The 15,590-nt window shown below is 48.4% G+C and overlaps 1 protein-coding gene across 3 annotated transcripts in view; it reads right to left on the bottom strand.

The window, feature by feature from the left end:
• Positions 1 to 5,127: 5,127 nt before the first annotated feature.
• FAM107A (family with sequence similarity 107 member A) overlaps positions 5,128 to 15,590 on the bottom strand; it is a 55,056-nt gene continuing 44,593 nt past the window's right edge. For all 3 annotated transcript variants that reach the window (XM_086697800.1, XM_025916494.2, XM_086697801.1), the window contains 3 exons: positions 9,964 to 10,138; positions 8,234 to 8,390; positions 5,128 to 7,714 (listed from right to left, as the gene is read on the bottom strand). In XM_086697800.1, the coding sequence (XP_086553926.1) occupies positions 7,607 to 7,714; positions 8,234 to 8,390; positions 9,964 to 10,138 (440 nt within the window). In that variant the 3' untranslated portion in view covers positions 5,128 to 7,606. The remainder of the gene's footprint in view (positions 7,715 to 8,233; positions 8,391 to 9,963; positions 10,139 to 15,590) is intronic.

Here is a 15,590-nt window from a genome sequence, read left to right as displayed (position 1 = left end):
AACTTATGGCCAAATTGGTTTACATACAACACCCAGTGCTCATCCCAACAAGTGCCCTCCTCTATGCCCATCAGCCATTTTCCCCTCTCCCCCACCCCCCCATCAACCCTCAGTTTGTTCTCTGTATTTAAGAGTCTCTTATGGTTTGCCTCCCTCTCTGTTTGTAACTATTTTTTTCCCTTCCCTTCCCCCGTGGTCTTCTGAAGTTTCTCAAGATCCACATATGAGTGAAAACATATGGTATCTGTCTTTCTCTGACTGTCTTATTTCACTTAGCATGATACCCTCCAGTTCCATCCATGAATACCTTGTATATATAAACCACATCTTCTTTATCCATTCATCAGACGATGGACAGAAAATGAACTTTTATTGAGTGCTGGCCATGTGCCTGCACTTGCCAAACATTTTTTAAAATTTTTATTTATTTATTTACTCATTCATACAGTCATTCATTCATTCATTTAGTAATCTCCGCACTCAATGTGGGGCTCAAACTCATGACTTTAAGATCAAGAGTCACATGCTCTATCGACTGAGGCAGCCAGGCGCCCTGTCGGACATCTTATATTTGTTAACCCAGTCCTGTCAGCGACCCATGAGGCTGGCACTATTGGAACCCTCATTTAACAGACAAGAAACTCAGAGATGTTAAATAACTTGTCCAAGGTCACCCATCTGGCAAGTGGCAGACATGGATCCCCCACCTGCAAATTTGAAGTCTGACTTTGTAGCTTGGACTCTTAACCAGTCATGCTGTGCCACCTGTCAAGATATCCTTAACGGGGAGAGTGAGAGAGAGGAAGAAGGAACTTCCATCCCTTGAAATGAGCCAGGCCCTGGGCTAGGCACTTTGTGTCTGGTCTCTCACATTTTAGGACCTGCCGGGCATACGGTCAAGGCTCAATGCGTGTTTCTCTCTTTCCTGCTCCTTCACTGAACTTCTTGGGCCAAGGGCAGGCATGTGAGCCCCTGTATCCCATTGGCCACTGTCTTTTCTCTGAGCTGTGAGTGGGGTAGACCTGGATTCTTGTTCCTGGGGCCCTGTCTGCCAGATTGGTGCGGGCTGGGCTACCTGCTGTCAGGGAAGGAGAAGGAGGAAGGCCACAGGGCCTCAGCATGCTTGCAGAATGTTTCTAGCGACAGATGGGAAAACTTGAACGTGGGTGCTTTGCAAAACATCCTCTGCAGCCTCCACCAGCAAATGCTGCCAAGATAAATGTGCAGGCTCTGGTCAGGCAGACGTGGGTTCACATCTTGCTTCCACCACCTGCTGATTGTGCGCCTTTGGGAGGTGGTTTTGCCTCTCTAAATTGTGGGATTCTTCACCTGTAAAATGGAGTAATGACAGTCCTGGGGGATTAAATGAGACAATTTATATGAAGTACTTATCCTACTCCCTGGCACAGACACTGAGTATTCAAGAAGTGTAGATACCATTATCTTTGTCACAGATGTGGAAAATGTGGTCCAGCAAGTTGTCCAGGCTTGTGACAAGTAGGGATTGTCACAGCTGGGGCTTGAATATGGGTCTGGGCACAGAATTAACCTTTTTTTTTTTTTTTTTTTTTTAAATTTTTTTAGTGTTTATTTTTGAAACAGAGAGACAGAGCATGTGTGGGGAAGGGCAGAGACAGAGGGAGACACAGGATCTGAAGCAGGCTCCAGGCTCTGAGCTGTCAGCAGAGAGCCCGACGCGGGGCTCAAACCCACAGATCATGAGATCATCAGCTGAGCCAAAGTCGGACGCTTAACTGACTGAGCCACCCAGGTGCCCCAGGATTAACCTTCTTTACAGGGCAAGCCTGGGTCCATCCTGGGAGGGGGAGCCCTAGCTCGCTTGACTGTTGCCAGGCAGCCCAGGAGAGTTGTCAGGGTCCTTCATTGGGAAATCCTGCTCATCTCTCTATGAGTCCTTTCTGAGAAGCAGGTGGGCACTCAGTGCCCTTTCTGGGTAAATGCCCCCTAATCATCAACTCAGATCATCATTTAACAGCTGAGATGAGGGCAAGTAGCCATTGGGAGGTACAGGCTTCTGTTCTTACAATGCCAGCAAAAGGGGCACTGTGAGGCAAGGTCCAGGTGGGAGCAGGGCAGCTGGGGGTTAATGGGTCTGGGGTCGGGTCAGGGACACTGAAATTGGCTACTCCTCAACCATTGGTCCGGTCCTGCAAGGGGGCAGGACTCCCATCACAATGGTAGGTTCTAGCATGTTGGTTGGCCACTGAGACTGGTTGGCTTTGGAGGTGGGGGCATGACATGTAGGCATTCCTCATCTCAGAACTCACATCAGTCTATGTTAGCCTGAGTCTGTTTTTATTTTATTTATTTTTGAGAGAGTGCAAGTTGGGGGGTGCACAGAGAGCAGGACAGAGGATCCAAAGTGGGCTCTGCTCTGATAGCAGAGAGCCCGATGTGGGGCTTGAACTCACAAACAGTGAGATCATAACCTGAGCTGAAGTTGGATGCTCAACCGACTGAACCACCCAGGGCCTGTTTTTATAGGTGGAGATCAGATCCCTCAAGTTCAGACAGAAGGTCTGAAAGTGAAGGTGAAAATAGGTCCTTGTATCTCATGGCAAAAGGTCAGAATGGCATAGGGGCTCTTTCTAAGAGCAAAGTCTAGCTATTTGGAGAAAAGGCAGACTTTGCTGACAGACAGCTCTGTGGGAATCTCATCTTTCCCCAGGTATTGTTTTGTGACTTCTGGCAAGTCTTTTAATTTACCCTTTTAATTTACCTAAACCTTGGTTCGTTAGTCTGCAAAATAGAATGATACTGAATTGTCATGGGCGGTAACACGCTGGCCTTCCATAAATGCAGATATCGTAACTGACACCCATTCACAACTTTTTTGTTCTAAGTTTATTTATTTTTGAGAGAGAGAGAGAGAGAGAGAGCATGTGTGTGGATGTGTGCACGCCAGCAAGGAAGGGGCAGAGAGAGAGGGAGAGAGAGAGAATCCCAAGCAGGCTCTGCACTGTCAGTGCAGAGTTCTACACGGGGCTCAATCTCATGAACCGTGAGATCATGACCTGAGCCAAAGTCAAGAGTCGGACACTTAGCTGACCGAGCCACTCAGGCGTCCCAGCATTCACAACTTGGTTGGTACTGTACTGTAAAGGTAAGCACAGACAGGGTCCTGCCCTCATGGAGCTTAGAGTGAATATAATCTCAAGTGTGGTGAGGCTGCCCCGTGAAAACTCCTGGGTTCTGAGCGCTCCCCTGGAGTACATAATCAGGGAAAAATCAGGGAAGGAGAATCAGGGGAGGAGGGTCCCTTCACCTCCTGAGGTCTTCTTTCTGTCCCCCAGGTTCTGTATTTAGCACTGGTCTGCTACTGCAGAGGGCTCTTTCCAAACCCCGACTGGGACTTGTGATCTGGCAGGCGTGAGAGAGGGCAGCCCCTGTGAGAATGGCTCTTGGCTCTCCATTTAGGGCAGGGTCTGATGTCAGAGCTACTGCAGCAGTGCTTTCCTTCTCCAGTGTCCCCAGGACTGGGTGATGGCCTGATCTCGGCCTTCAGGGATGATCTAACTCTCTGGAAGTCCAGTGGAAGTCCAGAGAGTCGTGTGTCCGGGCCACACAGCTCCAGTGTCGGTCTTGTAGGCACAAAGGCGAGTAAGGCCCAGGAGTACTGTCAAAAGCCCCAGAGGCCAAAGGAAAGCTTCTGGACCAAACTGACATCTCTGGGCCAGGGTCAAAACTGTGGAGGAAGGCAGCAGGCAGGTGAGGGGGGGTGTGGTGCTGAACCTGGGAGGAGGCTGGATGTATCGCTGTGGGAGAAGGGGTTTCCCACTTATTCATTCAACAAACCTTTATTGAGCACCTACTCTGTGCCCTATGCTCCATGCCCTATTTTTTAAAAAATGTTTATTTATTTATTCTGAGAGAGGGAACATGAGCATGAGCAGGAGAGGGAGAGAGAGAATCTCAAGCAGGCTGTGCACCGTCAGTGCAGAGCCTGATGCGGGGCTTGAACTTAGGAACTGTGAGATCATGACCTGAACTGAAATCAAGAGTGGATGCTTAATCCACTGAGCCACCCAGGAGCCCCACCCCATACCCTATTTGGCCACGGCCTTTTCTCAAAGCCATAAGTGGGATGGGGCTGGATTCTTGTCTGTGGGGCCCATTCTGCCAGATTGGCACAGGCCGGGCCACCTTCTGTCAGGTAAAGAGGAGGAAGGATGGCCATTTGGGATGCAGCAGTAAACAAGACAGAAAAAATCTGTGCCCTCATGGAGCTGATGTTATTGCTAGGAGAGACACATAAGCTAAACAAGTAAAATATGTGTTTGATGGTGACAAATGGTGAGGAGGAAAACTCAGGCAGGGAAGGAAGGGATAGGAGGGGTGTAGGAGATGTTGAAATTCAAATGGGTTGACCAAGGAGGACCTCATTTACAAAGAGCATTAAAAAAAAAAAAAAAAAAAAAAAAGACCTGAAGACAGGGAGAAGACTGTATGACTCTCTGAGGAAAGAACACTCCTGGCTGGGGAACAGGAGGTGAAAAGGCACTGTGGTGGGTGTGTGTGTGGGGCGTGGGGCATGAGGAGGCCAGGCAGGCCGGGGCTACATGAGTGAGGTGGAGGGCAGAGGGAAGTAGGTTGGAGGTCACAAGGAGCTGGACAGGCAGGGCCTTCTAGATGGCAGGAGGGACTCTACTGAGGGCCAAGGGAGGGCTCTGTGCAGAGGCGTGGTAAGACCTGCCTTAGATTTTAGCAGGATCATTTTGGCTGCTCTCTCGAGACTAGGCTGTAGGGGAAGGGCAGAAGCAGGGAGACCAGTAAGGAGGAGGCCACTGCAGTAATCCAAATGTTTTGTTTCCCACCGTGCTCCTGGCACACAGCATACTTCCTGGCACAGAGCAGGCACTCAGCAAATCCTTACTGAATGATGTGTGAATTAATGATGCCCAAATGGTGCGTGGGCTATGTGGAGAAGATATAGAAAAACAGATCTCAGGCATTGATTGCTGCTGGAGATCCTAATCTAATTGGTTTCTAATGGGAAAGAGGTATCTGGATTTTCAGTACAGTCTGTTGGTAATGCTGGGCATCGGGGCTGGCCTTCTGTGTCAGGAATATTCTAGCTGCAAGTAACAGAGACTGACCAACAATGGCTCAAACCAAGAGTTTTCTTTTTATTTACAGTTATATTCTGGAGGAGGATGACTGCTGGCATCGGCTTGGTCAAATGATAGGGTCAGTGTCTCTGACATTGTCTTGGCTTTTCTCTCTTTGTAGCAAGATGGCTGTTGTGGCTCCAGGCATCACATCCTCAATCAAGTCAGGAAGAATGGAGGGGCGGGGAGGTGTTACCCATGTCTGCCTCTTTTATCAGAGAAACAAGCTTTCCTAGAAGCTCCTGTAGACTTCCTCTTAAATTTCACTGGCGCACCTGGTCACCTGTCACCCCCAGCTGCAAAGGAGGCTGGAACAGTGGGAATTGGGATTTACAACCTCTACAGTGTGAGGAAGCTAGGGAGAAGGGATTGGGACTGACCACTGGGGAGTGGACGAGGGTGTCTGCCATGGCTCCGCGGGATGACGTGGTGCTTGAGGTCCTTCTACTTCCGGGACTTTGTCTCCATGCAGCACCTCTGGGGACTAGTGAGTGGTCTCTCAGTGGACCACTGAGAGAATCCAAGCATTCTCCCCAGAGGGGCCTACTCCATCCTAGATGCTCTGTCTTTTCTTCATATGTCTGAACGGCACATAGACCACTGGTGGAGACTTCTTTGGGGAAAATGGTGGTCTTTATTTGGGGGTTTCGCTTTAGCATAGCTCTCACCTGGCAGGCATCTAAAATAGCATCACCATGTTCTCACTAAGACACTCACATTCAAGACCCTTTTAGAGCCCAGCTTACACACACGCAGACAGCATGTCTGTATTTACACTGGCCCTGGCACTCCACCCAGGAAGAAGGCTGCGTCTTTGGTCATCCTTAAACCACTCAGGTAGGAGTAAGACCAGGATGACCCCTTTCCCCCCGAATGTCCCACTTTTGGTCCAAGAATGAAATAGGATTCCTGTGGCAGCTTTTTCTGGCAGTTTTGGGGGGGTAGGCGAAAGGAAATGCTTTTTTAGCACTGCCCTAGCACCTTAAATGATGGGTCTGCAAAGCCAGAGGCAGGGAAAAGCAGGGCTGGTTTATTCTATAAATCTTTCAGAATGGGATAGAGGCAAAAGGTTAAAACATTTGGTCTCGTATGGGGAGGGATTTTTAGGAAGAACGGGTGAGTTCACTGAGGCCGGTTTGGGTGGTAGAGACCACGTAGAGAGTGGGCGCAGAGGCTGGAAATGGGGACTCAAAGGAGCCAGTCTGTAAGGGTAGCAGTGGGGTCTTCAAACCACGGTTTGTATTTCCAGAAGCCCACTGGAAATCACTGTATATTTGCTCTCCATAGGCTTCAGGAAAAGGTAAAACAGAAACAATCTTTTTTTTTGGCCAGAATTACATCAAAACAACGTGGTAAGAAAATGCAGATTGGCAATTATATACATCTCCAGTGACAACGACAGTTATATAACCGACACAATTTGCTAGGCAAATGTCTTCCCAGGCCTGGGGTCCCTGGAATGGGGTGGGCAATAAGGAGCCCTTGGGGCTCCACAGTCAGGGTAGGGAACCCCCAGGGCAAAGGTTCATGGCAATTGGGGGGGCAGAGGTGGCTTCAGGGATGATGTTTCCAGTATTTACCAGCCCCTGGCTGCTCGAGCCTGCAGCCTAGGGGTCAGACCAGCAGCCTAGGAGCTTGTGAGACATGCAGAGTCCAGCCCCCACCCCATATCTACTGAGTCGGAAGCCGTATTGTAACAAGATCCCCAGTGATTTGTAGGCACAATAAAGTTTGAGAAGCACTGTTCTAGACTTCTGGGAGCAGGAAGGCTGCAGCCCTGGTTAGATGTGGTTACAAGGCCCAGGCAGGAAGGCTGCGGAGAGGAGAAAACAAAAGCATGGGTGTGGGGGAAGCTGGCAAACTCTAAGAAGCCGTCCTGGTTAGTACTCTTGCAACCTGGCATCACATGACCCCCAAGGCCAACTTGTGGGCTACCCTGCCCTTCATCACCGAGGACAGCTACCCTTGAACCATATTCCCCTCAGCTGGCTTTCAAGGCAGGTGTTCTGAGATGCTCTACTTAGCTGCCCCACACCTGGCTGCAGGTAAAACCCCAGTCAGGGACGTTTTCTGGGACCTGGGAGCTGGGCTGCCCAGAGAAGCAGGGCCCCATGGGGCCTGGGCAAAATGGAGGGCTGGTCAGGCCAAAGAGGTGCCTGTCTCTCCTTACTCAATTCTGCCAGAAAGATCTCCCTAGAGCTCAGAAGCCCCTTCAAGGAGAAGTGCCTTGGGAAAGTTTCCCCCGCAGTAGCTTCCTCTTGGAGCAGAAGCAGTGAGTGCTGAGAAGGAAAAGCCTGGGTCCCAGCTTTTGGTGGGCGGGAAGGAGGGCCCAGGCCCTCTGGGGCATTTTTACAAGAGCAAGCATGAACATCTCAGAAGTCCCCAGGCTTGGGGCCAGGAATGTAGATACAGAAGGGCTGGAGGAGGGTGTGGGGGCCAGGGGTGGGCGGCGCGGGCTGGAGTTTCAACAGCCTGCTCTACAGCGCTCTCTCTTCACTGGTCAGCGTGGCGATTCTCCGCAGGTTTTCCCTGACTTTGATAAATTCGGGGGCGTGTTCCTCTTCCTTTTCTGGTGGTTTTTCCAGCTGAAGGAGAGAAGAAGCAGACGTGTGAAGTGAGTGGGGCTAGGGGAATTTCTGTTCCCCAAAACCAGTGTTTGGGCCAAGGATTCTCTCTGGGGAAACAGAACCGGGGATCAGTCTTGCCACCAGCCTAGTAGCTGGAGCGACAGAGCCTGAGACTGCATTCTCCCTGTGAAGCCCAGTGCAAACTGTTTGCCTCACCTGGGCCTCAGGATGCTCATCTCTAAAATGGGAATGCCACCTGGCTCACAGGCAGGTGTGAGAATGAAATCAGGATCCGACATGCACTAGATTGGGCTGATCAAGAAACTGAGGTTCAGAGAAGGGAAGCCACTGGCTCAAAGCCACACAGCAAAGTGCATGGCAGAGTGAGGACTCAGGCCAGCGGTGGACTGCTGGTTTAGTCCTCATTTTGTCTCATCTCCTCCCTCTCGCCAGCGGTGGCCACATGCAGACGTCCTCCCTGGGCCAGGAGACAGTCTTGTAGGAGGCTTGGGCCAGGGCTGGGTGCTCCCCACCCACCTGGTTCAGCCTCTGCTGCCGTCTCAGCAACTCCTGCTCAAAGGGGCACTGCAGCCGCTTGGCTTCTAGCTCTTCCTTCTTCTTCTTGATGAGCTGGTTCCGCCTGCGGTGCTCCAGGACTCGCTGCAGCTCCGGCTTGCTGTCCACGCCCAGGCCCCTGGTGCAGAGCAGGGAACTTGTCAGGAGACCTCAACTCCACATGCCCCCTGCCCCCAACCAGTCTCAGGGTTGCACCCGCTAGTGACACCAACCTATACCCTCCTGGCAGCCTGGGAGGTGGAACCATTCCTGGCCCATTATACAGAGATGGGAAATGAGGCTCCTAGAACTTAAGACACCTGTCCAAGTCACAGCCACAAGGGGGGCTGAGCGATGAGCCCACAAAGGGGCACCCAGGCCTGTCTGACTGCAGAGACCAAGTTTTATATTATTTCTGGTTATGTTCTCAGGATAAGTGTTCTAGAGCTGGAATTCCTGGGTCAGACTCTTTTAAAAGATTTTGGATACACATTTCCATCTGCCTGTTAGGAAAGGTTATTCAATTTATACTCTGTCATCAGTGTCCGAGAGCATCTATCTCTCCCCACCATCACCATCCAGTCTTTTTGTATTTGAGAATCTGGTAGGCAAGAAATAATATCTGGTTTTCATTCGTGTGCCTCTGATTATTAGTTCTTTTGTGAACTAACTATACCTATATTTTGTTCATTTTACCCTTATGGATTTGTAAGTAATATGTACATGTTAATTTTTTATCTGTATTTATATTGCAGGTGTTTCCTTGATCTGTCTTTAGGCTTTTAAAAAATTGTGGTGGTGTTTGTTGACATTAAAAGGGATGACTCTAATAAAAACATCTGGAGAAAATGCACAAGATATACTAAGGAGGAAAAAAAGAATCCACGGAGGATACACACAGCTGTAAATAGAATGAAAATCATAGCCCTAGCCAATCCCATAACAGGCCAGTAGAGGGAGCTGCAGAGACACCACTGCCTTCCTCCTGGTACTAGTGAGCTGGGAGGTATTTCCCAGGCCGCCTCCACATTCCCTCAGTTACTGAGTCCTGGCCCTGCCACCTCGAGCCTGTCTCTTTCATTGCATCCCTGGCCTCCCTGCTCCACTCATGCCCCCTCTGTGGTTGTGACACCCCTGCTTGAGACGCTTTCCAGGTCAACACATCTCCTCTGACCAACCTCAAAATCTATGCTCCAAACACCCTGAGCTACTTGTGTTTCCTGTCTATTTGCACATGCCCTTCCCTTTCCTAGGAACAGACTTCCTTCCACTAGCAGACTCCCACCTCCTAGTCTGGCTGACTCCTGCCCACCCTTTAGGCTTTAGCTGAGGCATCCTCTCCTCTCTGGGGTCACCCTGGACCTCTCCTAGTTGCCTCCTCTGAGGTTCCGGGCCCATTTATGCCCCCCTCATACCACCTGGTTATGCATAAGGGCAGGACTGGGCTCTGGATGCAGTGTCTGGCACATAGTAGGTGCTCAGTAAATATAGGTGGAGGGCAGGCATGAAGTGGGTAGCTTGGAGGGAAAGCAGGGCTTTTGGGGATTACTGGGGACTAGAACTTCACGGTTTCTGCAGTGACTGTGGGGTACCCTCTGCCCTCCTCAGCCTCTAGGAGACCCAGCACTACCATTAGCCATGTCTTCCACAAGGGGTACCTCCTCAAGCCGCAGCAGGCCCACTGGGCTGAGGCAGCCGAGCTCTGTTCCTACCTTCTGTGGTTCATGAGCAGCTCTCGGTGCAGCTCTTGGTGGCTCCGGGATGCCTTCACAGGGTTCAGCAGCTTCTTGGGCTTGATGAGCTCTGGGTTCCACTCTCTGTACTCGGGCCGGGCCATCAGGCCCCCGATGTCTGCCCGCTCCCTCTGGATTTCCGAGTACATTGACGCTGTAGAGACAGGCAAGGGGGCTGGTCAGAAGGGGGTCCACAGTCTCACGCATCCCCGTGGGGCACAGTTGGAGGGCAAAGGTTTCCATGCTAGATGGACTTCAGTCATCTGCTGCCTTACTGTCACGGGCAGACTACCTGACCTTCTGAGCCTTGGTGTCCTCATTTTCAAGATGGAAATAATTGAACCTAGGCACAGGGTTGTTGGAAGGATTGGAGGTGATGTTTGCAAAGCGGGCTGTAGGGGTAAAATGATCCTGGGTTACAAAATACAGGTTGACACATGCATATGTTTTTAGCCTGACTTTGGAGAAAACAATATCCTATAAAAAGAATTAGGAGTTTCTGTTTTTCAGGGAGCTTTTATCAGAAAAAGAAAAAATATTTAAAAAGAGCAGTATATATTTGTTAAATTTCGATAAAGGGTAGTGATCAAAAGAACACATCCCCCCTTATTGTCCAGTTTCCCTATTCCTTCTTCCAAATTCTCTGTGGAAGTGTCCATCTGTGCACGTTCTCCAGATCAAAGAGGAGAGTATGAAATCCCAGGATGGCTGTGTCTCTAATTACAAAGTGATGGTTGTCACCTTCAATGCAGATATCTGGTTTCTTGATGGCCTTACTTCTACCACAGCAGCTTAAAATTTGTCAGTTTACCTGAAATTCAGGCAGAGGGGCTCCCTCCTCTACAAGCTGGCTGTGTATCCTTGAAATGCCCAAAACCAAGCAAGCGTGTGTGCATGTGTGTGCGTGTGTGTGCATGTGAGAGAGAGAGAGAGGGGGACAGAGACAGAGACAGAGAGACAGAGAAAGACTTCTTAAGGAAAAGTCTCAACAGGGGACACCTGGGTGGCTCAGTCGGTTAAGCGACCAACTCTTGGTTTCGGCTCAGGTCATTCATTACCTCACAGTTCATGAGTTTGAGCCTCTCATCGGGCTCTGTGCTGTTAGCACAGATCCCGCTTGGGATTCTCTCTCTCTTTCTCTCTCTGCCCCTCCCCGGCTTGTTCTCCCCTCCACCACCAAATAAATAAACTTTAAAAAGCTTAAAAAAAATATCTCAATGGGATGACACGTCCTGGCATGGACGTTAGCTTCTTGTAGTAATTAAAGTGAAAATTGAGGCATTGGCTCTGCTCCCTTCATGAATCCTGCTTTCCTGAGGTTGGGCCTCTACTATATGCCAAGCCCTAGTAGTGTCTGGTCTGGTACATACTAGGTACTCAGTAAATATGTTGGTAATTGACAATTAAACTTTTGAGATTGTACAGATGAGGAAACTGAGTCTCAGAGACGTTGGTCCTGGGGACCCAGTGCCTTAAGTCATGTGGTTTTCATGTGGCAATTAAGGGGAGTGTGTTCCCTCTTCACGCACAAGGCTCAGTCCCCTCTCTTGAGGACCACCATGTTGCTTAGGGATAGACCCTCAATTCTCTCTCACTGTCCCTCCCACTGGGAAGTGGATGAAAGCCATTCTCTGGTGAGTGGGGTTTTATGGACAAACAGGAGTTCTCCAAGTGAATTAGATAGGGATGGTGTTTTGTGCATATTACCTGCCTGGAAGTAGGTAATAGCTCAGTGGGGTTGGAAAATACAGGAGGAGGGGCTTTTATAGGGTGTAAATTGCAAGGCGACATGTCTGGGAGCATAGGCATCAAAGGGGAAATTATGTTTTGCGAACGGTGGCTCGCCAGACACATGTTTGGCACTTCTATTATTACCCATTTCAGGGTGCTATTCAGAGGATTAAGTGAGACCACGTTTGTTGAGGTGCTGTGTAAACTGGAAAAAGTGTTAATTGTTACAAGATATTTTGGAAGTAGCCAGATGAAGTGTCAGAGCATAAAAACATATCTGCTAATTTTTTTTCTTGAATTCACATTCTCAGAACTGTTTCTAAAATGAGGATGCTAATTAATTCCCCTTCTCTTTTTCATAAGGCTGTTTGTTTTCAGGTTATGTCCTTCCCAACTCTTCGGTTTTTGAAAGTTGTGGTAGTATTTGAAAGTTAGTTAAAAATAGATACTTGACAAAATAAACAGTTGGCCGTATTAACTCTTTCATATTTTAAAAATGTGGATGTTTTCCTTTTTTTTTTTTTTAAGTAAACTCTGTGCCCAACGTGGGGCTTGAGCTCACGACCCCAAGATGAAGAATCGTATGCTGTACAGACTGAGCCAGGCAGACACCCCTAAAAGACGTGGATATGTTCTCAGTCTGTGAGTTTCAGTTGTCTGGGAGCTGATGCTTTAGAACACCTTGCTCCAGATTGCAATTCGAGGAATTTTTTCCCCTTCTGCTGCCACTCCTGTTCCCAAGTCCCACCAACCCTTTATCTGAGCGGTTTTCAGCTTTACTCTTTACTTCCTGTGTCCTCAGCTCTCAGCCTATACAGGCTGTTATCACACCACACTGCTGTAGGTCCTTGACTATTCATCCTGCCTCTGTCCCTTTGTGTGCCAGGCCTTCCAGAACTCCACAATTTTCATCAGTCACACCATCTCTAAAATAACGAACTCTATTGTCTGTTACCAAAGCCATAAAGCAGGAAACAAATAAGTTGTATAACTTTAGGAAAGGAGAGGGCAAATTAATTTGCTTAAGATATCACTATTGACCCAGAGTTCCCAAGTGGATTAACAGAAAAGCATTTGGAACCAATGAGAGCATTCAATAATGTGGCCAGATACAAAGTAAGTACACAAAACCAAGAGCTCCTGCATAACAGGAATGACCAGGGAGAAAGGACACAATAAAAGCATTCATTTATTCTACAATATATTTTGAGTTCCTACAATTTTCCAGGTATGGTGATAGACACTGGACACACAGAGGTGAACTAAGCAAACACCAGTTCCTGCTTTCCCAGAGTGGACATTCTATTAGGGAGGCACACAGTAAACACATACACAAACCAGTAAAAATAAATGATTGCAAATTGCCAGGAGCCCACTGAAGGAACCAGGGGGCCTGGATAGAGACTAACAGGAAAACCCATCTTCAGTCAGGTGCACAGGGAGGGTCTCTCTGAGGAGGTGACATTTAAGATCTGAGGGTTGAGAAGAAGGAGGGGGGCTGTTTGGGGCAGAGGGAACAGCATGTGTGACTCATGTACCTTGAACAAGCTTGGTCTGTTCGGGGAACAAAAAAGCATAGTGTGTATGGAGTGGTGTGAGTGAGCGACAGGGAGAGTGTTTGGTGTGAGGGTGGACGGGTGGGTTCAAGTCAGGGAAAGATCGCATCTCATTCGATTTTTAAAAAGGTCATTCTCTCTGGTGTCGGGGCGGGGGGGAAACTGTCAGCAGGTTTTGGGAAATTTTTGTACGACTTTGGTTTCTTTCACTTCCAACAGGCACTCTCTGCTTTCCCTCCTGTTAAATTCCAGAGGAAAAACATCTTATTGGCTAGGCTGAGAATCTTCACCCCATAGGTCATCAGCCAGCCAATGGGCTGGCTGCCCCCCCTCCCCCGCCAGGCCCTACTGCAACAGCAGGGCTCTTTTAGGTTGAGTCTTGCTTAGAAGAGGGGGCCCTGCATATTATTATAGCTAGTCTTGCACCCAGGTCCAACCAGTGACCAGCTCCAGGCTTTTTTTTTTTTTTTTTTTTTTTAGTGAAAATCAGCATTTCATTTTTTTAGTGAAATCAGCATTTAGCTGTGGGGGATGGCGTCTTCCTGAGGCTAGAGTAGTGTGGTGGTTCAGGCAGGGGATCCTGAAGGATGTGGCTGGTTCTTCAGACGGGAATGCAGGCTGGGAAAACAGCTGCCTTTTCCAGTTAGTGTGCCCAGCTCCAGAAATGACACGTGTGAGATCTGTGGACACACGTGTGGGGGCCCTCCAGGGCTTAGAGAGCTGCTGAGATAGCCTGCCTGCCTTTTAGTTTAATTAAAAGAGGTCCCCCGTGTAGAAGAGCCTCACATAGGTGCTGGAACAACAGAGGCTGCTTAACAAAGCCCAGATGCTAGGCCAAGAAAATACTGGCCGCCCTGGGGGTCAGGTGGGCCTCCGGAGCAGAGGTGGGGGTCCAATCCCACGGCTGCTCTGGCCAGGTCTCTCAGGTAGCTGGGATCCTGAGAGATCAGAGACTTTCAGGGAAGTGGCCATGATGGGGCAGAGTGTTAGGTGGTCTCTGAAAAGACAGAGATGAATACCCAAAGGAAGAGGAACAGGCTAATGGAGAAGAAAGTTAAATGGCTAGTGAATATCTTACAGTGGTTGTCAAAGAAATGCAGAATGAAGCTTAGGTGTATGGACACTGAAGCCTTGTGGACCTGGATTTGGATGTTGGCTCTACCTCTTCTTAGCCTTGGACGAGTTTACCTCTCCTCTGCAGCAGGAGTCCACAAACTAAGCGTTTGGACCGTTTGGACCAAATTCAACTGCTGGAACACAGCCATGCCCACTTGATACTTACTGTCTATATGGCTGCTTTCTGCTACAAGAGCAGAGTCCAGAAGGTGCAACAGCTGCTCTTGTTTAGCACCCTTCTTCATGACGTTGTTGCAAAATAAATGAGGGGATACATGCATGGTGCTTGGCGAGTGCCTAGCACAGAGTTGAGGGCTCAGTAAGTGCTGCTTATCTGGGCAGCGAAATACAGTGAGGCAGGTTGTGCACTGTGCGACTCTAGGGCCTCACTCCTGTAAATTAAACTAGGAATGGAGCCCCCAGAATTGCACAGGGTGGCCATCCCATTAGTTCTTATCAACGATTACTACTAATAAATTCCAGTCCAAGTCTTGGATGGAGCTTTCTCATCCTCTTTAAAAACTGCACTGATTCAATCAGTGGCTCTTAACCCTGGCTGCATATGGGCATCACTAGAGGAAGTTATATATATAGTGATGAAGTTTATATATATACTTCATATATAAGTTCATATATGAGGGCTCATATATAAAAAGTTTATATATATATATACATATATATATAAACTTCATCACATCTTTATATATATATAAAATATATATATAAAATAAACTTTATATACAAAATAAATAAACTTATATATTTATTTTGTTTTATTTATTATAATATATATAATATAAAAAATATATTATATTTTTGTATTTATTATAAGTTTATTTATTTTGAAACAGAGAGAAGGGGGAGAGAGAATTCCAAGTAGGCTCCACGCTGTCAGTGCAGAGCCTGATGCAGGGCTCATCTCACAAACCATGAGATCATGATCTGAGCCAAAAATCAAGAGTTGGACGCTTAACCAACTGAGCCACCCAGACACCCTCATCAGGGGAAGTTTTTTTTTTAATTTTTTTTTTTCAACGTTTATTTATATTTTTGGGACAGAGAGAGACAGAGCATGAACGGGGGAGGGGCAGAGAGAGAGGGAGACACAGAATCGGAAACAGGCTCCAGGCTCCGAGCCATCAGCCCAGAGCCTGGCGCGGGGCTCGAACTCACGGACTGCGAGATCGTGACCTGGCTGAAGTC

The sequence above is a fragment of the Puma concolor genome, chromosome A2 (assembly GCF_028749965.1).
Source record: "Puma concolor isolate L17-30 chromosome A2, mPumCon1.1.hap2, whole genome shotgun sequence".
Taxonomy (NCBI): Eukaryota; Metazoa; Chordata; class Mammalia; order Carnivora; family Felidae; genus Puma; species Puma concolor.
The sequence above is the reverse complement of the archived record's forward strand: the minus strand, read 5'-3'. Positions and strand labels throughout refer to the sequence as shown.